Genomic DNA, 15,791 nt, shown 5'->3' with positions numbered 1-15,791 from the left:
CTTTTCATTTGTGTGTCATTATTTTTCAAAGAGCCATAATTTTTATTTGGCTTAATTGAACAGCATTAGATTTTTCTGGGGTTTAACTTTTGCTGTCATGGCTTTCTCCTTTCTTTTACCAAAGCATACAGTCGACAACAGATATCTTGAACATCTGAAAAGAGTGTTTTGTAACTTCTCCCCCCCTCCCCCCATCAGTTGTCTTTGTTTAAAGTTAAAAACATGGGAAAAGTTTATTTCTGTTCAGCAGAAGTTTGAAAGTTGACAGAAACTTGTCAGATACCTGTAACATGAATAAACTGTTTCTTCAATGCAAACAATAACTGTGTTTATTATTTGGTCTGCATACACAACACAGTTTTTGTTTGCATTGAGGAAACAGTTTATTCATTCATACTTCTGCTATGCCATAAAATAACATGCATTTATATCTCTAGTAAAGTTGAAATACAGTTGCCTTAAATAGTCGTGGAAGGACAAGCTTGAACAGAGTACTAATATCTAAGAATCTTGAGAAGCCATAGTCTGGAAAGTTGTTTTTGTTACCCAGGTGTGGCTTTACAGCAAGGAGAGAAACTCTATCTCTTCCTGTTAATCTCATCTCATGCTACTCTGGCATGCTTAGTACTATTAATGTTCTTAGCATGGTAACCAACTCTCCAGATTGTGCAGTAGGTAGGAAGTGATTAACTGCTCTGGAAATGGTAGCAGGAAAGGAAATGGAGTATGCCAGGGGAAAGGCTAATGTTCTCCCTCTGCTGAAGCCCTTATCTGTTGGTGCCTGCCTCTTCACCCATGACCTGATGTAGAGGAGGAGAGGCTGCATCTTTTGTCTAACAGCAGTTGTCTTCTTGATTTTCTTAGCTAAAAATTGAGTCAGGTGGAGTGAATAGGAAGTACTTTTCCATGTATCATATGGATAAATTGTGGAACTGCTAGGAGACATTGTGGAAGCCAGAAATATAAATGAGGGGTTTTTCTAAAATTAATCTTTTTGAAAAAAAAAAAAAAAAAAAAAAGACCACTGGTGGTTAACTAAACACAAAAATATGGATGCTTGCCCTGTCACTGCATATGTTGCTTATTTTTTTTAGTGCTATATTATTGGTATAATTTTCTGCAAACATAACCTAATGAAACTAGACTGTCACAGTAAAAACAGATGTTTTGTGAACTAGAACTGATAGATAAATATGGGTGGAATGGGGTTATGAAACCAGGCTATTGAAATTACCTGTGATGTTTTTGGAACAGGTTCATGTGAGAGGTCACTTAGTGCTCCTGTCTGTACAGATGATACCTACTTTATGACCAAGTTTACGCTGCAAGTGTCTACTGGTGTGTGAAACAAAACCAGTACTACTTGAGCTTTCTAAGAAAATCAGAGTCAACCCTTAATAACTTTTCTTTCAGAGATACAGAACATGGAGAGATTAAGACATCACCAATAAGACTACTTGAATTAAAGCTACTTGTGGGATCTGGTAAAACTTTCTGCAAGTCTCATAGGTGTGTCACCAGGCCTGGCTACCAGCTTGCTTACAGTTATCTCCTTTTTTTCAAGGAACTGAATAAAGTTATTTACATTTGATCACTGTTTCCTCAAGTAGAAAGAAGGCAAATAGAATAAAAAAAAAAATACAACCATACATGTTCTATATTTAAATATAAAACTTATTATTCTGTGCCCTAGTTTATAAATCAGGGGAGAAGCCATATTTTCTGTTGATAGTCTCATGCAGGTGACACTTTCATATGCCTCTTGTAGATGCAGCAGTGTTGTTTTCTAAGTTATCACTTTCATGGTTAGATTTTTTCAGCTTCTACTCAGAGTACTGCATAGAAATGTGTCAGTGTTTTTCTTCTATAGAAAAGAGTAGACAGCACTGAGATTGTAGGAGTGTTTTCCAGTCTTCCTCAGTTTTATCCCTTAGAAGCTGGGAAAATGAATCATGTCACACCTTTGTACTACTATGGCTCGATTCTTTCCACTAGCTTAGCTAGCTTTGACCAATTTTAAGTATCTCCTTGCTATTCTGCAGACCACACTGTGTATGTTCTCTGGAACACACCCCCAGGGAGTGACATTCCCTGTAATTTGAAATTCATTGGAATAAAGTCAGCAGGGTAATGCCTGCCTATAGAAAGAAAGGAATGTCCAAAAAAAGACACTGCAGTTCAGTATACTTCAACATATGTGTAACAAAGCAGCTGATATAACAAAACTATTGTTTTCATAAACTTAGCTAAAGCTTCAGCTTTTAATAGTGAAAGTCAGTTTCTAGTTTCCTGTATTACTTGGTATTAGGTACATTCCATTGTTTCATCTTTTTTTGAGGGGTGCCAGTGTCTCCCTTTGAATTCTTGCATATAAAGAACTTTTTTGATCTTGAAGTATGCTGTTTCTGACTGTTCTTTGCTTCAGGACTGGTTACCAGACTCTACTTTTTTTGTTTGAGCAAGTAGGTTAAACTTCTAAACGTATTTTACAGGCCTATACAGATGTCAGCTGGTGAGTAACAATCCCAGTAATGTATTCCATTCATCTTGGGCCCAATTATGCTGAGACACTCAGCTTTGTAGGGAAGAAGGGGAGCAAAGTCTGCCCTAGAAGGAGAACTTTCCTTTCTGTTCTGTCCTCTTTCATGTCTCTATACTTGGCCATCCTCATATATGAAACAAGCTTTATCTCTGTCCTTAGATTTCTAGTCAGCTCTACATACATCAGTCCTAAGTAACAATAGCACTCCCTTTGTGAGTTCAACACCAAACTGTGTATGCGTTGGTGGAAAAGATATTTGCAGTCTTCTCTTCCCTTTAATACTCCTGGTTTTGGAAGATACTCATCCTTTTGATCCACAGTTTCCAGAATCTGGGTTCATTGTCATCAGGAGGAATCATAGTATGAAATTCCGTTATTTAATTTCCAATTCATTTCAATAACCTAATGAGGAGGGAATTATCATTCTTGTCCTCAGTATTTACTTTAGGTAAGGCAATCCCCATCTCCTTTTCATGTTGACAACTGTTAGTGGTTTTTTGATATTTTGAGTTTCCATAATTTTGAAGCCATTTTCACTATTTTTCCTGGTTTAATGTGGAGGAGGGAAGGTATGGGTTTTTCCAGCATTATATTGCTCCCACTGTAATATGTTAACTATGTTGTAAAAGCCTTTGAAAAATATCCTGTTATATGGACTTGTATTTCTGAAATGGTTTTGACAGTCCCTCACAAAAGCTTTTTTTAATAGCCAATTTGTAATGGGTTAGAGAGGAAGTGAACAGTCCTCTTGTGGAATAACTGATGAGAAATAAAGTATAAAAATATGTGGCAAGTTCTTGTTATGAAGGGGAGTACTAATGATGGCACTCCAGTTTGGCTCTGGGGGTTTGCACTGTTCAGCATGGTCATAAGCAACTGTGAAAAGAAGACGAATAAGGACGGAATAAAACATGCTGGGTTTATAAACCTTTGAAAACTAAAGATAATGAATTTGTGATACTGAATGCTTGTGTTATTGTAAAATGGCAAGTGATGGTAAGTGTTAATTAAAATAAAAATAGAGCAAGAACAACCTTAACTGTATACCTGTACAATGCAGAACTTCTGATTAGCTAATTTCCAAATAAATCTTTTGTACTGGAATGACATTTGCTACTATAATTACCTAATAAAAGAATTGGGAAATGTAGTTATCATTTACTCGGGGGGATAAAAGCTACCTGAGGAGGGGTAACTGTGTGTCTGCAATGCTGAACGCAGGGCACCAACTCTAACCAAATAAAAGGGGTATAGAATGGAGTCACACGAGCTAGCAATAGGCACGTGTTAGGTAAAGTTAGAGCTGAAAAGAATTGCCAGTATCTCTAAGGAAAAATGTTTGTAAGTGGCATGTATGCTATAGTTCAAGTATGTGGATGATGATACTTGGAGGAAACATTTTTCAAAGGCCTGCATAGAAATCAGTGTTAAACTGCCATTGAGAGAAAATAGGAGTTGGGTTCTTGTCACTTACTTCTACCCCTTTTCTACTGTTTGTTGCCAGAGAATTGAATATCTGTTTGAAAACATTAATTTCCTGAGTTTTGGATGTAAGTGCCTAAATATATCCACTGATGTATTTAAATGTGTTTATTAAGTTGAGGTTGGGTGATTTAGAGTAATTTTTCAGAGTTCAACTTTTAATTTTCCTTAAAATGCTTTCACTGTAAAACCTTTCTTGTCAGCAGAGCAAGAGAATGGTTTGTTACCTTCTTCCATAAGTAGAGGATTCCAGTGTGTTTCTTTTATATAAAATACAAACCTGATAAAAATTATCATTTATTCTTCATCTTCTAAGGTGTGTGATGCATTTATTTCTCTTGATCTATCTTTTCTCTTTGTAGAATTTTCCAGAAAAGGATCTTCTACACTGCTATTCTAAGGATGTGATTGAAGCTCATTTTATGGCTTGTATAAAAGAAGCAGATGCTTTAAAGCACAAAAGTCAAGTCATCAATGAGATGCAAAAGAAGGATCATAAGCAACTGTGGATGGGGTTGCAGAATGGTAAATACAATATGTCAAATTTTAATTATATTTAGGTCTAGCATGCTAATAAATAATTTCTTCAAATTTTAGTCATGATACAGGATATAAAATGTCATTGTTCTGCAGGATTTTAGTCTAATGTCACAGAAAATATCTTTTTTTTTTTTTTTTTTTTTTACTCTAAATGAGGTTTGAGTTATTCAAGGAACTAAACTGGGTCAGTATTCTGTTCTAACAAACCAAAACTAGCAACAAAACGAAATAAACAGATAAAATTGTCCAGTGTACTTTCATGCAACTTGATGGTCTTTATTTGGGAGACACCTGGGGTGTAAGTTTTGTTCAAAAGGTTGTCTCCTCTAGTTTATGCTTAAGGATTGTTACTAATAAACAATACAGGTAAACTTTCAAAAAAGTTGCCTAGTAGATTAGCAATTTTACTTTTCCCTCTGCCAAATTTATATTTTTTTATTGCTGAGATTACTATGGCTTTCACAAAGATTTCTGCATAGGTAAGTATTAATTCAGAACAGAATGTTCTAAAATAATTAGTGTTCTTACTTTGCACAGATGGCATGAACATGTATTGCATTGCAAAATATAACTTGTTTGTATTTAGTGTCTCCTCTTTCTTATCATGGCCTGTAAGTTGGAAAGCTTTGTAAGTATTTCAGAAACTGCTGTCTGGAATGGGTGGTAACTCCACTTTCAATGCATTTTCCTCATCTCCTGAAGCTGTTGTTATATTATTACTGGTTGATTTATTTTATGGAAGCTGTAAGCGTGAAGATATTTATTCTATGTTGAGATACAAAATACTAAACACTTAGAATTAACAACTTCCCATATGTTTAGAAAGAAAATTAAAGGAAACAGAAGTTTTGAATGCAAGAAGACTTGAGGCGTGTGTTTGCTTTAGACAGTGAGGTTCCAAATTAGTCTGTGTTTAATGTGTGTATATCATGAGTGTGTGGGTTTTCTAATTTTTCAGTTGTTTAGTGGTACTGCCTTTCATATTCAAGGTATTCCTGTAATAATTTTGAAGGTTGAGTGCTTGTTAAAAACTCTGGTTTCTATTTTTTATTTAATTGAGGGAGAGTTAGAAATTAAGGTATTATCTTAATTTGCCATTTGAGTGGTAAGATCTTGCGAGATGCAGTACATACCTGCAAAACCCATCAGGTAAGAAACTGCACTTCATCTGATTCAATTCAAACTACTTCTTGAGAAATTCTGTTTTGTATAGGTACTAGCCAGCGAACTGACCGATAATATATTAGCTTTTGTGAATTAGCAGTAAATAAAGAATTCGGGTTCACTGGAAGCCAGAATCAGTATAAAAACAGATGTTTTCCTAAAGCTTACATTGTTACAAGTCAATTCAAACTGCAATTTTAATAATTCTGTGAAAAAAAAAAAAAATCTACTGTAATAGTATTTGGCTTGTAAGCAGTTTAGTTAGAGAGAAGCAAAATGCCTTGCCAGCATAATTTTATTTCTATTTCAAGAATTATTAGCTTTATTGCAAATAGAAATCTTGTCACCAAGTCCCGGTGCTCAAGTGTTCCCAGTGGTGCACTTTATGTGCTCATTTTATTAATGCTTTTTAAAATCAAAACTAAAAGACCTCTAACATGAGTTATAGAATGAATGTAATGAATTATAATATAATAATGGCAGAAGAGTTGACTACACAATGCAATAGTACGAATTAAGGTTCTTTTCTTAACCAGAAATTATAGAACCTTGATACCCTCAATATGTAAGGTAAGAGAAAAGATATGCAGCGTGTTCTTTCCATGCTCATCTTAGGCTCTGTCTTTTATTTTATTATTTGTCTGAGGGTATCTTCCATTGCACGGAAACGAGAATGTTACTGTTTTGCTTTATAATGTCAAGAACAGAGGTTGCCTAGCAAGGTTGATTTATAGAAGGTTTCACTGTACTTGAAGAGAAATCGCACCTGTGGAATCTGACACCTAAATGAGAAGTTTAAACAATCTTTTGAATACTTTCAAATGCTAATTTTAATTTCTCAGCTCCTCATAAAAGAGAAACAAGAAAAGCTTGTGAAACCAAGAAAACTCTTTTTAAGCATGTTTTATCTTTCAGTATGTTTTTATAGGCTTTCATTTGAGATGTAACAATTTTAAACCTCTTTGTGAAACAGAATGAATGACCACAAAAAAGAAAAGAAAGTAGCATTTGTGATAACTGTCTTGTAAGTAATGATACATCTGCAGTATTTTTTTTTTCTGTGAAACTTCAGTTTTCTTCAGTTCTTAAATACCGTGTTATCTGTTTAACAAGTGATAGCAATACTTAGAGGATATGTATTCGACTTAATGTTTTTGAAAAAAAAACCCCAAAAGCCCAATTTTGCTTGTTTGGAGAAATGTAACTACCAATTTAAAATGTAATGTGGTATAAATGTTTCTGTTAAGAAGGAAGTACTTAAACAGGTAGCATGAGAAACTTCAGTTTTATGGAAAGAGTTGTGACAGTGAATTTGGCAAAATCTTGTGCTGGTAACAGCTGGTAGGTATTCATAACAACCTTTTCATCCCTCCTCCCACCATTTCTGGTTTTGTGTTAATTGCTACCATATCAGGAATGTAAATATAGTTTTCTGTCTATTGCTTCTGCTGTGGTTTTGCATGATCTTCAGACTTCAGTAAGTCAATTTTTGTTCATAAACCAGATATTTCTTTGCTAGAACGAACACTCTTTGGGATGGGTACATCTGTGTTGCCCTAATTTTGACCAGTGTCACGGATGTCTGACTGTGGTAGGGAAGTGATAAAGGCAGGCTATATAGCTATACTTACTCTGTTCCTTTGTAAGAATTGTTAAAATTCTTTGGTCAGAATTGATGGAAAATGTTACTACTGTTCTTGCTTTAATAGTGTTATGGCCATTTTTATCATGGATAAAGAATATTTTCAAGTGAGAGGTTGGTTTGTTTTTTTTTTCTGACTTTTGTATAGAAAAATAGAGACTTTCAGCTTTGGAACATTAAGACTCTGGGCCTAGTGATGACTCAGGATCAAACAAATGAAATGTCAACTGTTTTTAGGGGGAGAGCAATATTTTTTGCATGATTCAAAGAATTAATATCTGTAACTTCAGTGTATAATGGTTCTGATAAAGGAGGATTTTTAGATTCAACACAACTGCTTTTCATCAGTTGTGGAGAGACATAGACAACCATACCCTGGAATTTTCACAGGCATCCTTTATAACCTGATGAAGACTAGACTTGGTATTTCTGGTACATGAGTGGGGGAAATAAACAGTAGAACTCATGACCATTTTTAAGGCTTCTTTATATGTTATAAAATAAAATGAAGTCATTACTGCAGATATTATGGAAAAAGAATGTAATACTCACTCATACTGTAGGCCTTACCAAAAGTTAAGTGGCCATATTGAAGTATTCTTCTTAAAGAAGAAAATCCTCCAAACATCCGGAATATGCAATATTTTGTCTTTTAATGCATGCGATCTCTTTATGGTCTTACTGACAGAATCAGACCTGTGTTTTCTTACATTTCTTTCTAAATCATATCTAAACCATTCCTAGGTTTTTGAGGGGCTGAAGTCATGTTTTTTCTGGGTTATCACATTCCTGTTTAGAAATGTTAGAACTGGCAAAAAGAAATAATGTCATACATTATCAGCATCTCATTTGTTCTGGGTACACATGGCCCACTCAGGTTTGATATGTATGTTTCTTCTCCTTGTAAAGAACTGACGGTAGCAATGCTGTCCTTTACCTCAGTCCAAGATAATGAACATGCTTTGGTAGCTGAACAAATCTCTAATCTCAGCTGGTCATTTGAAACTTACAAATTAGGCAATATGTACTTAGAAAACTTGCAGAAATTTAACAGGAGAATGAATGAACAAGCCATTAGTTTTTAAATCACAAAGCCATCTTATTTTTTTTTTTTTTGTTCCCTGTATCACTACCAAAATGGTAGTATCTTTCCATGTTCTATCTGTAGAGATTTGGTTAACTGTGAAGAAAGACTAAACAATTGTTTTGAGCTTTGAAAATGGGCATGTTGGTTAAAAGAGGGTTAAAAAAAAAAAAGTCATTACCTTCCTGGATGGGTGGTTAAAAATTTCTGGAAATTCATCAAATTTCTTATAATTAGTGTCAATACCTGCTTATTCTGGAGTTAAGATAGCATGGTATACACCAAACATTGGAGCTGCTGATTTTATGGAACCTGGGGGGTGCAGCATAGACAGATTCAAACATCTCTGCACAGAGTTAGCTCAGCACTGTTTTGGTGCTGAGCTGGGACCAGGTCCAGACAGGACCTGCAGAATGAATCAGATGCAGCACAGCAATCCTTCCCAGGGATTTTTTTTGGTGGTGGTGGTTTTTGTTTGGTGTTTGATTGGTTGTGGGTTTTTTCTGGTAATGGATTGTGACCTAGACCTCAGTGTTAGTTCTGCAGTGTTTACTGGCTTGTTACCCTTTCTGCACAAATGACTGCTCCACCTGTATGGGTGCAGTATCAGGATTCTAAACTGTCATCCCCCTGAAACTGGCTTTTGCTTTGTTACTCTTTTGTGCTGGCCTCATGCCTACTTGCATAGCTGCCCTTTATCACAGTGCAAAGGTGGGGAATTGACAGCAGACTGAATTTCCCCTTGGCTTTCTCTGCTCTGCTGTCAACAAGGGAGCACAGCAGAGCTGCTGTGTCTTTGAGGTCAGTGAGAATCAGTGGGTCTCTAAGGAGGGCATGAAAGCAGAAAAGGGAGGAAAGCAAAAGCTACCCCAGCAGTCACAATGCTACTTTATACTGAAGTCTCCACCATGAGAGGAGGTTGTCTACACAAAGGTAGACAGAGGTAAAATCATAGAATCATAGAATGGTACAGGTTGGAAGGGACCTTAAAGATCATCTCGTTCCAACCCCCCTGCCATAGGCAGGGACACCTTCCACTAGATCAGGTTGCTCAAAGCCTCATCCAACCTGGCCTTGAACACTTCCAGGGAGGGGGCAGCCACAACTTCCTTGGGCAACCTGTTCCAGTGTCTCACCACCCTCACAGGAAAGAATTTCTTCCTAATGTCTAATCTAAACCTGCCCTCTTTCAGCTTAAAGCCATTTCCCCTTGTTCTATCACTAACTGCCCTTATAAAAGGGCAGATGTTTTCTAGTGTTTTCACCATCTTATGCTAGATGTCCATCTGTCTAATGAAAACCATTAAACTGAGAGGGAGCAAGCTTGGATACCTCTGCCTCTTTGGCACAGGTAATCTGCCAACCATATAATCTATTAATATATATTGAAGAGTTTGAATTTATATCCCTGTTGCGGTGATTCCATGTCTTATTTAGCATGAACAGGCCAAGTAAAGCCTATTTGTTTTTTACTTTCAAATTTTACGATCTCTACTGCTTTCCTGTGGTATTATATAGTAACATGCCAGCTGAATGTGAATTTGGTATGTAAGATTAATAGGCACATCATGCAGTGGAGATATTTCAGGTAATGACTGTTACGTAGTTACAAGGCAGAATTATGACTACTGCAGATATGTACATTCATGCTGAATGTTGCTACTTTGCTATCTATGACATGAAGACTATTTCCACATATTTCTGTAGCTAGCTTCTGTCACTTAGATTAAGTCAAAACAGTTCTAAGATCTTATCTCCATATCTGATAGTTACCCTTGCCTGAAAGTGGTATGACAAGAGGAGTAAACTTGGGTGCCCTCTTCAGTTGTGGATTTGTATTATATACCATGATCTGTCAAAATACCCAAGTAACCGAAGCGTTTAGTAGCAAGAATGTTTTAACTGTGGATGGTGGCAATGTGTAAAATAGAAAAGAAAAAAAATCTTAATGTTTTAATGATGCCATACTAGTATTTCAAACTGTGTTCTCAAAAAGGCTGGCATTGAACTGTAGTAGTTGTCAAGAGTCAAATATGTATCAGTCTTCCTCAAGTCCTTGATAATCTTAATTATCTGTGTTTTTATTGTACAAGAATAAGAACAATGAGTTTAGATGGCCTAAAGTAATTTAGAGACAAGTCTTTAAATAGCTGAGAAATGAGACTAACCAGCTGTCAATACTGTTTCTGAACAGCATGGTACAGTTAGGTTTGAAGTGTTTAAAATATTTATCTTTCATCAACAAAGCTGCTTCATGCTTGAGGCAAACTGCACAAAATTTAACTTTTTATAAAATTTGTTAAAATTGCTCACCAGTCAGCAGAACTATGTGTGCATGTAGAGTCTTAGTCATTTTGGAAACAAGGTGGAAGTAGAATTGATACTAGATTTTGAGAAGATTCCAAGACTCCTTTCTGGCTGTAGCAGTTAAACGCAATGCTTGTTAGAGCACAAGTGAGTAGAAAATATACTTGCTTTAATGTTAAGAAAATACACTTTGTATCCTTGACTTGCAGCTGTCTATACAGTAGAGTTTATTTGATGATACGTATGCGATGGATTAAACTTTGTGTTTGTTTATGACTAAAAGAAAAAGTTGGTGGGAGCAGCTGATAAGACTACAGGGCAGATCTGTCATTCAGGGAACTGCTGGAGCAGTAGCCAAGTAGGAGCCTCCTGGAGCTCACAGATGGAAGTGCAGAGTCCTGCACCAGGGACAGGAAAAACCCCATGCATTGGGGCAGGCTAGAGACTGACTGGGAAGCAGCTTTGTGGAAGTGGGTAATGGTGAACAACAAGCTGAATGAAAAGTCTGTTGTGTGGTGTGGCTGAAATGAAGATTAACCAAGGAGCTACTTTAGCCTGTGTGTCCCCTAGAATATAGCCAGATGGTCAGTAATTCTTTCCCTCAGCTCAGCGCTTGTAAAGCTGTGCTGGGAATGTTGTGTCCTCTTTGGGACCTCAGGACAAAAGAAATGTGGGCAAACAGAAAAGAGTCCATCACACTGTTGCTAGGATGATTAGGAGCTGGAGCATATGCTGTATTAAAAAACAGTGGGGGAACTGCCTTGTTTAGGCTGAAGATGGATCTGACAGCTGCTTTCCACTACCTAAAAGAAAGGCTTGTAGAGCAGATGGAGTCACACTTCTCTCAGACATGCCTCCGTTGGCAGTGGAATTGGGCAATTACAAAAGAAAATGGTTGCAAGTTGCAGCAGGAGGAAGTCTGGTGGGATATTGGGGTGGGGGTGTGAACGTGGTTGAGTGGAAACCCATGAAGACAGTCACAACTTGACTGGGCAGAGCTTTCAGCAAACTCATTTAAATCTGTGTAGATAGCTCTTTTTTGGGGCAGAAGTTTTTATTCCAAAGCTTGGCCTCCAAAGGCACTTCCAATCTAAAGTTTTTCCATAGTTCTAATACATCTGTTGGAGTCTCTTTGGTCTCTTCATTAATGCTATGGTTGGTTCTGCGCAAGTACTTGTAGCTGTGCATCGTTTCTGTAGTTCATACAGTTGTTAGACAGTGGTGAACCATTAAGAATACACAGAACTTTTGTGTTTTTTAAAGTCAAGGATTGGACACGTTTTTATGCAAGCTGCAAATTGGTCTTGTTTGCATAGAGCTAGAGATACATTTCAGTTCCAAGTGTTTGGGTTTTTTTGACTTGCACAACTAGATGGCTTTATGAAGAAACCGTGAATAGTCCAGACAAAAAATTGTGTGTATATGCTACCCTGAGGGCTACACCTGTTAGTTCACTTTTTTGACTTTCTAAAAAGATAATGGAAGAGAAAAGCCATGAATTACCATTTCCTTTTTTTAAGTTACACAATTGTTCCCTCACTTTGCATTAATTCTTTCTGTTATTTAAACCCTCTCCACAGTCTTCTTGAAATATATCCAGTTCTGGAGTCAGTACTCTGATAGCAGTTGCATCAGTGTCAAATACAGAAACAAAGTATTTCCCTAATATTAAGGTATTTCTGTTGATAAGTTTAAAGATTAGGGTGGGACTTTTTAATTCTGTTGCCCACTGTTCTACACAGAGAACTCCATTTTAACTGGGCATATGCTATGACCACTGCTGTATTATTGCAAGTTACTTGTGGATATAACTTCTCATTCTGTCATAATTTGCAGTATTCTGTGTGTATGCTGATTTAAAGCTGTGCTGTGCTGAAATGCTTATGTTGATTGCAAGCACTTGAGCAGTGCCCTTTACCCTCTCAGTGATCCATCCTGGTTACTGTTTTTGTAGTCAGGTGGGTGGAAGAGACACATCTAACATCAAGATCCATGTGAAATTTCAAGTTGTTTGAAGCGTGACAGCACTTGAGTTTCAGAGAATGACTGTAAGACACTAGCATGAATGAAACTAACTTTTCTGGTTGTCTGAAGAACATTGCCCCCAGGTTTCAGCTTGAGAAAGAGGCCAGCCTTGAAAACTTCAGCCTGGGCTAATCCTTAGTTAAAACTATGTAATATTAAAAGGTTTAGCAGTTACTGCCTATTAACAATAAGCTATGACTGGAGTTACTAACAACTTTTTAATGTAACAGTTATAAATTTGGATTAATTTCAGTGATTGCTGAATCTCCAGTCTTGCTTAATGAAGGAAATGACAATTCTCCAGCCGTTTCCTTGTAACAGTCTTTTTTTAAACTGTTTTAAAGGATGCTTTAAAAGTATGAACAATTTCAGTGATAGATTTCTGAACATTAAATGCATAATGTGGCACGCTCTATTTGCTAACTTGTTTCAGGTTTAATTTGTTGCTTAATTAATTTGTGTTCTGAGATTACTGTTGTGGGTGACATTAAGTCCTTGTAGTTTTGCCAACTCTTGCTATTTCTATATATGTAAATACATATTTTCAAAGCTATCTTTAGATTCTGCGCATCTCTAGTACTGAAGGCTAATAACGTCTGTCTGTGGGCATGTAGTGACTGTGTTTCTAATAAATGAATATTTATTAATATAGGTGGCTTAACTAATAGATTTTTCAACTGTCTGTCTCCTCCATTATTTGGTTATTAACTTTCTGATCTTTGACATAAAATACAGGGAGAAAAGTTTTTATATTTCACTTCAGACAAAGTTATATAGCAACTATCCTCTCTTTTTTTAAAAAAATATGATTAGTAGAGTAATCTGAAACTTTTATACTGTCACTAATCTCGCTTCTGTTCAAATCTTATTGCCTTTAAATATTGTTTTTCAGATGTGAACATAAGCCTGTTGCAGGTACTAGTTTTTGTTAATATAGAGACTCTCTAACACATCGGTCAAACACTTTCTTAAAAACAGATGGATTGTGGAAAACAAAAGTCATCAGGTTTGTCTGTTATGGGAATTTATATGTCATGTAGACTGCATAAGCTTTTCACGAGGGAGGGAGATGAGTGTGTGAAGTGCTTTTGCTGACAGATAGAGAACTCTTCCTTGTTTACTGGCTTGATGAAAACTCTGTTTTGTTTTGACTGTCAAACTTCTGGCCAGCAGGTCCTGTCTTTAAGTCCTGTTAAGCCAAAGCACTAATTAGTTCTTACAGCTTGTCATAGCTTTATTAGCTTCCTTAAGTCTGTTTTGCATAAATAGGAGGTATTTACACACAAAAATGGAGAATGATTAATTCTTTCACTTGTAATTTCAAGGGGATTGGGGATTCTCTTGGGCACGTTGGGGTTTTTGTTTGTTTTAAGCTTTGGGTCTTAAGGGTTTTGTGAAAGCAGGTTTTTTTGTATTTTGGGACTTTAGGATTCTGGCATTCAGCCAACACTCCTGATGCTAATAAAAGCTCTTGTCAGGTCATATATATCAGTATGCAAACTGGATAGCCTTTTCCTGCTGCTTGCTTTAAAAATTAGCGTTAATTTTCTTACACCCAACTCAGTTTCCTGTAGTAAAAATACTGTATCCATGGAAAGATGTTTGGAGGACAGCAGTATAAGATAATGAGGATGAGTAGGCTTAGATGTCTTCAGACACTGCTGTACACACAGTGGAGATATGTCTTAAGATGTCTGATGTGCTAGAAAGTTTTTCATTCCCTGGGCTATCAGGTGGATTGACAGAACATACTTGATTAAGAAATGCAACAAGTTTGTTATTCAAGTGTTGCAGATTTATTGATGTTATATTTAGAAACTACAGAAGCTCCTAGAAGTTTAAACATCTTCATAAAACAATAGATTGTCTTGAGCATTGTCTGAGTGTTCAGAGAATAATCTGAGAAGTATAAATTTATAAATTTACCTGCTGTAAGTAAGATTATCCTGTGTGATTTCTGGGAGGTGAGTGGTAACTATTTAACTTTTTTGGCCTTCAAAGATTCACTTGTTTGACATACATGCCACAGGGGACAATGTGCATCCTACCGTAAGTCTGATACTTGTTCAGAATGTCTCGTTCTTCTGATCCATAACATGTGTTGCTCATGTTGAAGACATTAAGCTGTTTATGTGACTTTTCTAGTTCCTGTAATAGGAGCATTAAACAAATAAATGAAATTAATGTTTGCTTTATTTTTTGTTCATGTAGGATGTCTCCAAATATGTAGAATCTGAAGCTCACTAGCTTAAGTAGATCTTGATTGTTCTGTTTTGTGTGGTTAGTAGGTCGAGAGAGGTTTTCCTCCCCCTCTACTCTGCCCTGGTGAGGCCACATCTGGAATATTGTGTCCAGTTCTGGGCCCCACAGTTCAAGAAGGACGGGGAACTGCTGGAGAGAGTCCAGCACAGAGCCACCAAGATGATTAAGGGAGTGGAGCATCTCCCTTATGAGGAAAGGCTGAGGGAGCTGGGGCTCTTTAGCTTGGAGGAGACTGAGGGGAGACCTCATTAATGTTTATAAATATGTTAAGGGCGAATGTCCTGAGGATGGAGCCAGGCTCTTCTCAGTGATGTCCAATGGTAGAACAAGGGGCAATGGGTGTAAGCTGGAACACAGGAGGTTCCGCTTAAATTTCAGAAGGAACTTCTTTACAGTGAGGGTGACAGAGCACTGGGACAGGCTGCCCAGGGAGGTTGTGGAGTCTCCTTCTCTGGAGACATTCAAACCCCACCTAGACGCCTTTCTATGTGATCTTATTTAGGTTCCTGCTTTGGCAGGGGGATTGGACTAGATGTTCTTTCGAGGTTCATTCCAGTCCCTAACATTCTGTGATTCTGTGTATCACCATAATTAGTAGTTTTATCAACTGAGTTTATAGTCAGAAGTGGTAATTAAAGTATAAACCAATTAATGCCTACTGTAGGATGCCAGTCCACACAATGTGTAGTGAAAGCTTTAAGCTGTTCTCAACACTATCTCCCAAGGACGAGGGAAAGTATGCT

General features: G+C 36.8%; 1 protein-coding gene across 1 annotated transcript in view; it reads left to right on the top strand.

The window, feature by feature from the left end:
• Positions 1–15,791, top strand: part of ATG5 (autophagy related 5) — a 70,807-nt gene that overhangs the window by 8,028 nt on the left and 46,988 nt on the right. Inside the window, exon 3 of the mRNA XM_029083562.1 lies at positions 4,387–4,549. Within this exon, the coding sequence (XP_028939395.1) occupies positions 4,387–4,549 (163 nt within the window). The remainder of the gene's footprint in view (positions 1–4,386; positions 4,550–15,791) is intronic.

Source organism: Antrostomus carolinensis, unplaced genomic scaffold (genome assembly GCF_000700745.2).
Source record: "Antrostomus carolinensis isolate BGI_N321 unplaced genomic scaffold, ASM70074v2 scaffold17752, whole genome shotgun sequence".
In the NCBI taxonomy this organism is placed as follows: domain Eukaryota; kingdom Metazoa; phylum Chordata; class Aves; order Caprimulgiformes; family Caprimulgidae; genus Antrostomus; species Antrostomus carolinensis.
This window is presented reverse-complemented; position numbering and strand designations above follow the sequence as displayed.